Source organism: Clarias gariepinus, chromosome 13 (genome assembly GCF_024256425.1).
Source record: "Clarias gariepinus isolate MV-2021 ecotype Netherlands chromosome 13, CGAR_prim_01v2, whole genome shotgun sequence".
Taxonomy (NCBI): domain Eukaryota; kingdom Metazoa; phylum Chordata; class Actinopteri; order Siluriformes; family Clariidae; genus Clarias; species Clarias gariepinus.
Window position 1 is genome coordinate 3,226,392 of NC_071112.1, and position 7,355 is coordinate 3,233,746.

Consider the following 7,355-nt stretch of genomic DNA (forward strand, 5'->3'; position numbering starts at 1 on the left):
AGACTTTTTTTTTATGTGTTGCCAGTCTAAACTGTTTTTTTTCCCCCTCTTTAAACCACTTAACCCTGATCTTGAGATATCACATGGGATACCTATTCAGCTCTGCGGTGTGCCACTTTAAGAAATGCTAATATATATGCCCCAAAGCTGGAAATACAAGCTCTAAAGTAAACATAATATTAACTGCTTTCCCTAAAGAAGTGACAAGCCGACAAGCCGATGGCACACGGAGAGGTTAGTGTTTCCCTTATTTATTCTTTATAAAATCTGTTAAAGAATATAAAAAATATTTTTTAACAAATCTATTTTATGTGTATGATTTTGGAAATAATAGTATAAAGTGAATGAGACTAATGATGGGTGTGGTTTAATGTGAATGATGAGACTTAATGGATGAGCAAAAATGTAAAAAAAAATATTTAAAAAAAAGTGTTGCACAATTATATGTATTGAATTTGAATCTTTGCTATATGATGAAAGAAAATACAAAGTTTTAATATATATAATATAAGATAATAATAAAATACTAGATAAGAGGAATTTGTGTCTCGTGTGAGAGCGAACGTGAGCATTAGTCAGTGTGTGTTTACTTTGGGCTTATAGAACTGTTTAACTGTGACATGTGTTTGGTTTTGTGGCCAGAGTCAGCTGACTGCCACACTGCTAACCTCTGTAGTGGCGGCAGTGTTTGGCTCTCTGCAGATCGGATACCACACCGGCAATGTCAACTCCCCAGCCAGAGTGAGTACATGACTCTGCATAGCATGGCACGAACATACACATCTCGTTGAATAAACTTTCAAAAAAAAAAAAAAGTCGTGAGAGCTTTCTATTCAGCTCGCCGTGGTGTTGGAAGGATTTATGTTTACAGACAGGTGGCTACGATGTCTGGACTCTGTTGATTTATCAGTTTGGTGTGTGGATACTGTGCCTTGGTCTCCAGTTGGTATTTCATTCCAAAGCTATCCAGGATGGCCTTCCAGGTCTTAGTCATGTCTTTCAGGTGGATGAAATGCATTATATTCATTAATTCTGTGAATTTGGCATGCAAATGGAATCTGATGTCAAAACTGCAAGACACAGAAAGTTTCAAAATACTTCATCAAATGCTCACAATCTTCCCATTCATATATACAATCGAACTAGCACCTGTTCATAAGGACCTTGTTATCCTCATTACCTTATGTCTATTTTTACATGATTTTAACATTCAACAATGTGTCTGCAATATCAGGAGTCTTATCCAAGGCACCATTACCGCATAAAGCACTAAATTCATTTAAATTTAAATCGGCCACTTAGAGATCATGAGGAAGAAACCAGCCTCAAAAAATGAACCCATGCCTGTCTATTCTAGGCAAGCAAAGTACACTAGACACAGAAAAACACCAAGCTTAGAGCACACAATAATTCGGCAATGAGTGGTTGCTTGTGCAAGACTTATATAAAGCGAGGTGATGAATAAAAATACGTAGCAGGTGTGTTCGAGCCAATGAATGAGGCAGCAAAAGAGTCGCAGGTGATCAAGGTTTGGCTCGAGGCGTGGGCGTGACCTGGAGTATCGTGATAATGCCCTTCTGGGTGATGCATGATAAATGGGATTATAAATTATTACACACCACCTTTACAACCGTGAACTGAAAAATCAAAATACACTAAATTTGATTTGATACACTGAAAAGTTTCTTGTCAGTATGCAACAAAGATTATCTACAGACATTCACTTACATTACAATTGTCAGGAATTTGTGAAATAAATCTGTCCTATAGATCATCATGAGGTTTTGTTGGTGCTATAATATTCTCCTGCTTGATCTGCTTGACAATAACTTTGAACTGGACTTCACACACATCCTGTAGACACATTTTTTTGGTTCGTGCCCCGTTGTCTTCTTATATTCTATTTCACATAATCGTTATGGTTACTGCACTGCTGGACTATGGTTATTACATGCTGGAAAGATGCTCTAATAATATCTCATTGTTATTTATACTCTGCTAATTATAACAATGACAATAAAGTTAATTGATTGATTGATTGATTGGTTGATTGTTATCCTTTAATGACTCAGGTTATTGAAGACTTCTTCAATGTGACATGGAAGTCTAGACATAATCAGTCCATGCCAGAACACAGTTTGACATTTCTGTGGGCTCTCTCAGTCAGCATCAAGGACTTTGGAGCTCTGTTGGGGTCACTGGGGGTCAAAAGCCTGGCTGATTCCTATGGAAGGTGAGAACTGACTTCAGGGAATCCATTTTTTCTGAAAGTATGTTGAATACATATTGGTTGCAGTATCACTCTTGCTCTTTTTTTTTTTCCTGTAGGAGAAATGCCATTCTCATAGCAAACATTTTGTCTATAGTGGGTGCCGGTCTGATGTTCCTAAGCAAAGCATCTAAAGCTTTTGAACTTCTTATTGTGGGCCGTTTCATTTTTGGCCTTTTCTGTGGTCTGGTGATGAGTCTAAACCCGCTGTATATCCAAGGCGTGTCCCCGATTAACCTCCGTGGTGCCTTCGCAACTCTCAACCAGGTTTCTTTTGCCTCTGGCATCTTCCTGGGCATGGTGAGAGACCACACAAACACTTTTTTCTTTATCTCTTGTTCATCCTTTTAAAACTCTTTAATTATGATCTGGTTTCCATCAGTGAAAGACTAGCCTAGACTCATTTGTTTGTGGTGAACGTTACAGGTGGTGGGCTTAGAAACAGTCCTGGGTACATGGAAGTACTGGGCGTTTATGTTGTCTTTGTCCCTCATTCCTGCTGTCCTCCAGTACTTAATCTTACCTTTTTGTCCTGAGAGCCCTCGCTATGTCTTTATCAACTGTGGTAAAGAGCAAGAAGCAGAAGCTGGTAGGTGTGAGAGAGAAATTTACATGCTTAGACTTGTATAAAGAATTAGAATGTGCATCTCATCTGCATATTTCATTTTGATTTTACCTTCAGCTTTAAGAAGGTTAAGAGGGAACCCTGAACAGGTAGCAAAGGAGATGGATGAAATGAGAGAGGAAGCAGCTCACAGTGAAGCCAGAGTAACTATCGGGGAATTCTTCATCAAGCGTTGCTACAGGCAGCCCATAATACTTGTTCTAATCATAAACCTGGGGAGCCAGTTATCCGGATTCAACGCGGTTAGTGTTGATATAAAAAAAATAACAATCTGATTATAAATATAGAAAAAAAAAAATTTGCATAAACATTAATTGTGTTTGGTTTTTGTGATTTTTTTTTTTAAATCATCACTAAATGATAAAACTTTCAAATATTGTGTATTTATACTAATGTGAAAAAAGCACCTACAAAAAAGGTAAACATTAACCCTTTCTGTATGAGAAATATTCTCTAATAACTTTACCAACCTAGTTTGTACAGGGTGGGCCATGGAAAAGTAAAAAAAAAATTATAATAATATACCGGTGCCATGTACTTTGTCATTCTATCATTATAATAATTACATAACAACAACTTAACATTAAATAATAATACAATTACAATAATGATATTTATTATAATAAAATAATTACATTTACATAAACTCAACTTGTCATACTTTTGCCTACTTTTCCATGGCCCACCCTGTATTTTCAAACAGGATAGGCTTTTTTCTTTTGCTTGTTCTTATGTCCTTTTTAACATATCTTTTATAACTTGCCATTGACACGGCAATTCTTTTGTTATTCGGGAGACCTAAAGGTTTATGACTAAAATGATTAATATTCATATTATTGACAATTTGTCATAGAAGAAGTGCATATTTTTCCACCTTAAAATGTATGATTTTTAATTACTCACTTATAATTACTTCATCTTCTTATCAGTCATCTTCTATACCGCTTTATCCTGTATTTAGGGTCATTGGGACCTGGATCCTATCCCAGGAGGCTTAGGGCACGAGGCAGGGTACACCCTGGACAGGGTGCCAATCCATCGCAGGGCACACACATACACACACTCACACACACTATGGGTAATTTAGGAACGCCAATTAGCCTAACCTGCATATCTTTGGACTGTGGGAGGAAACCGTTGTACACGAAGGAAGCCCACCAAGTACGGGGAGATCATACAGTACAAACTCCATGCACACAGAGACGGAAATCTAGCCTGGCTGGGAATCAAACCCGGACCCTGGAGGTGCAAGGCGACAGTACTAACCACTACACCGCCTTTATGATTAATTTTATTATAATAAAATGAGTATCTAATAATAATGATCATAATAACAATAATAATAATAATAATAATAATAATAATACATTGAATACAGTCATGTTTTGTCAAATGTAACCTACTACATATCACAATTACCCAATAGTCCAGAAATTTATTTTTCTTTCCAACAAAAATGGCACAAATAAATGCAAATATTCTCCTTTATTATTATTATTATTATTTAATTTCCTCCTTATCCTTCACATCCTACAATATTATTATGTTTTTATACAGCATCTATTGATCCTCAATTGTTCAGTTGTTTACGGGTGGACACCATGGACTTTTCCACTATTTAATATACTTAGGGGTTCTGTTTAAAAGATTCTTCTTTTTAGGTCTTTGTTGTTTTTGAATAAAATACCAAACTCTTACTTTTTCATTTACAGATCATAAATTATTCAACGAAAATATTTACCAAGGCCAAATTTGAAGAAGCAAAATATCTAACACTTGGAGTTGGAGCTGTCAACGTGGCATTTACCATCGTGTCTGTGAGTGTGAGAACTTTCCTGTGTATTTAGAGCTGTGTGTGATTCAGAGGTATCAGTGTGAGGTTTCTATTTGCAATCCCTTTTACTGATGATATTCGGTCAGTTCTACTGTATTAACATCTTATATTTAGAAAACATGAAACATGAAGGTATGCTCTGTGTTATTTCATAATTTGTCATTTGTTTCTTCTTAAAGTTGTTCTTGGTGGAGAGGGCAGGGCGCAGGAAGCTGCTCCTTACTGGCTTCCTATTGGTAGCTTTTTGTAATTTACTAATGACCATCACAGACTCCTTGCTGGTGAGATTAATTCATATGTTTTACAAAAAAAAAAAAAAAAAAAAAAAAACATATATATATTTTTTTATGTCATTCCTTCATTCTGGCTATTTTGAAACTCTGAAGTCAGAACTCCGGCTGTAATCTTCAGAGCTAAAAGTCAGAATGGCCCTAATCCTCTTCCATATATTTAACGTAGGAAACCCATCCAATAATAATAGTAATGATGATGTAATTCACTTTATGTCTCTTTAGGACATAGTCCTGGACATTCGTGGGCTTCAGGTGCTTGTGGTGTTTACCCTGATTTCAGCATATGAGCTGGGTCCAGGGCCCATCTCCTGGTTCATTGGTTCTGAGCTTTTTGACCAGCCAGCCCGGCCCATCGCCATGGCTTTCACCAGCATGCTCAACTGGGGAGGGAAATTCCTGCTAGCCCTCCTTTTCCCACCACTATTGGTATGGCTTTACTATTTCTAACAACTAAAAATTTATTAAATTTAAAAATTGCATTGAAAATTAAATAAAATAATTACTACTATAAATAATAATTATGATTTTACATTAACAAGCAAGATGCAAGGGAACTAGTATATTGGAAAAAGTAAAAAAAAAAAAAAGAATAGCATATTTCAGACATTTTACAGTTGAACTTTTTTATCTTACAGTTGATATTTTTACATGCCTGATAATGCAATTTTTTTGGTCAATCATTTTTGTTTATCATTTTACAATCATATTTTTAAATCATTATTTATTAATAACAGAGCTTATGGGAACAACAGACCCTATAGGTTTAAAATTTGTAACTTTGCTGGAGTTGTTTATCATCTTTTTTGGTAAGAGACGCACTCAGCTCTACATTAGACGATAATGGCTGATCATTTTGTCACGCACCGTCATACAAGTGGAGTGACTGATTTGACCCTTTTGAATAGTAAAATAATTTTAACAATGATGCACAAAACATTGATGACATCTTTAAATAAAATGTGTTGTTTTGTCCACAGACATTATCAACCAGTTTGCCTTTCCATAGACTGCTCTCTAAATTGTTGCCGCATGGGTTCTCATTTAGTTCAGCTATGATCTTCTCAAAAACATTTTACCAGGGATCAGGAAAGTTGATAAACCACCTGTGTCTGTTTTGCATATTCTGATTAATTTCCTGGTCAACATTATTATTATGTATTCTTCATTTGTGTTCCTCGTTCCAGCACCTGTGTGGAGCTTACGTCTACCTCATCTTCATGTCCATGGCCATGATAGCATTTGCCTACACAATGTTTCGCCTTCCGGAGACAAAGGGACGGACATTTGATGACATCGCTGCTGAGTTTCGCGGGGCTGAGAGCATTCCCCTGCATAACAAAACAACTTTCAATACTTTTACATGAACAACGTGGCTCTTCTGGCTCAGGCACGGACTCAGCAGTCTGATAACCCCCCCATAATCCCCCTACCCCTATAAACTTTCCTTTACTGCACAAAAGTTTTTTTTTTTTTCTTCCCCATAAAGGATTTAGGTTTATATTTGCCTGACTTAGGCCAATCCTTGCAAATTAAATCATATGGCCTAATATTATTAGGGATGTGGCGTGGGGATATTCTTTATCAACCTACGTAATCTGGGCTCCAAGAGTTCATCAAAAGTACACTTTCTTTACTACCTAGCGAAGACGATTGAGAGGTTCTTTGCTCATTAATTTCTAGTAATGGTAATGTTCCATGTTTCAAGTCTTAAATTCCCGTTATTTCAAGTTCTGACTCTACAATGTCATATGTAACATTTCAAAATCACTGCATGTAGTCCAGATAGTTTTTACTGAATGACTGGAATGTGGACATCCCATAATTCAGATGTTTATCTAACATGTAGTGAGTCTGAATGCAATTGTCCCAGGATATCCCCACTTATGCAATCTGCTTTGTCCAATCAGAAATTAATGAATTGTTCAACCAGACTGTGTAGTAGTTGTCGCCTTGCACCTCCAGGGTCCAGGTTCGATTCCCGGCCAGGTTCACTAGACACACTACACCGCTGTGTGTGCATGGAGTTTGCATGTTTTCCCTGTGCTTGGTGGGTTTTCTCCGGGTACTCCGGTTTCCTTCCACCGTCCAAAGACATGCAGATTAGGATAATTATCGTTTAAGAGTGTGTGTACGCCATGTGATGAATTGGCACCATGTCCAGAGTGTACCTGCCTTGTGCCCTAAGTCTCCTGGGATAGGCTCAAGGCCCCCCAGGACCCTGAATATAGGATAAAGTGATTGAGTGAGTGTTTAATCATATCTAAGTGTTGTATTAAAAAAAAAAAAAATGCTAAGTATCAAAATACAAGATACCCTCCAAAAAAGATTTCCAAT

The 7,355-nt window shown here is 36.8% G+C and overlaps 1 protein-coding gene across 1 annotated transcript; it reads left to right on the forward strand.

The window, feature by feature from the left end:
- The first annotated feature begins 207 nt into the window (after positions 1-207).
- LOC128535970 (solute carrier family 2, facilitated glucose transporter member 1) lies at positions 208-6,434 on the forward strand. The gene is made up of 10 exons (XM_053510100.1): positions 208-234; positions 643-741; positions 2,073-2,233; positions 2,329-2,569; positions 2,696-2,858; positions 2,952-3,136; positions 4,607-4,711; positions 4,908-5,009; positions 5,244-5,447; positions 6,206-6,434. Exons 1-10 carry the CDS (start codon positions 220-222, stop codon positions 6,383-6,385), a joined length of 1,455 nt encoding a protein of 484 aa, XP_053366075.1. The 5' UTR covers positions 208-219; the 3' UTR covers positions 6,386-6,434.
- The last annotated feature ends 921 nt before the right edge of the window (positions 6,435-7,355 follow it).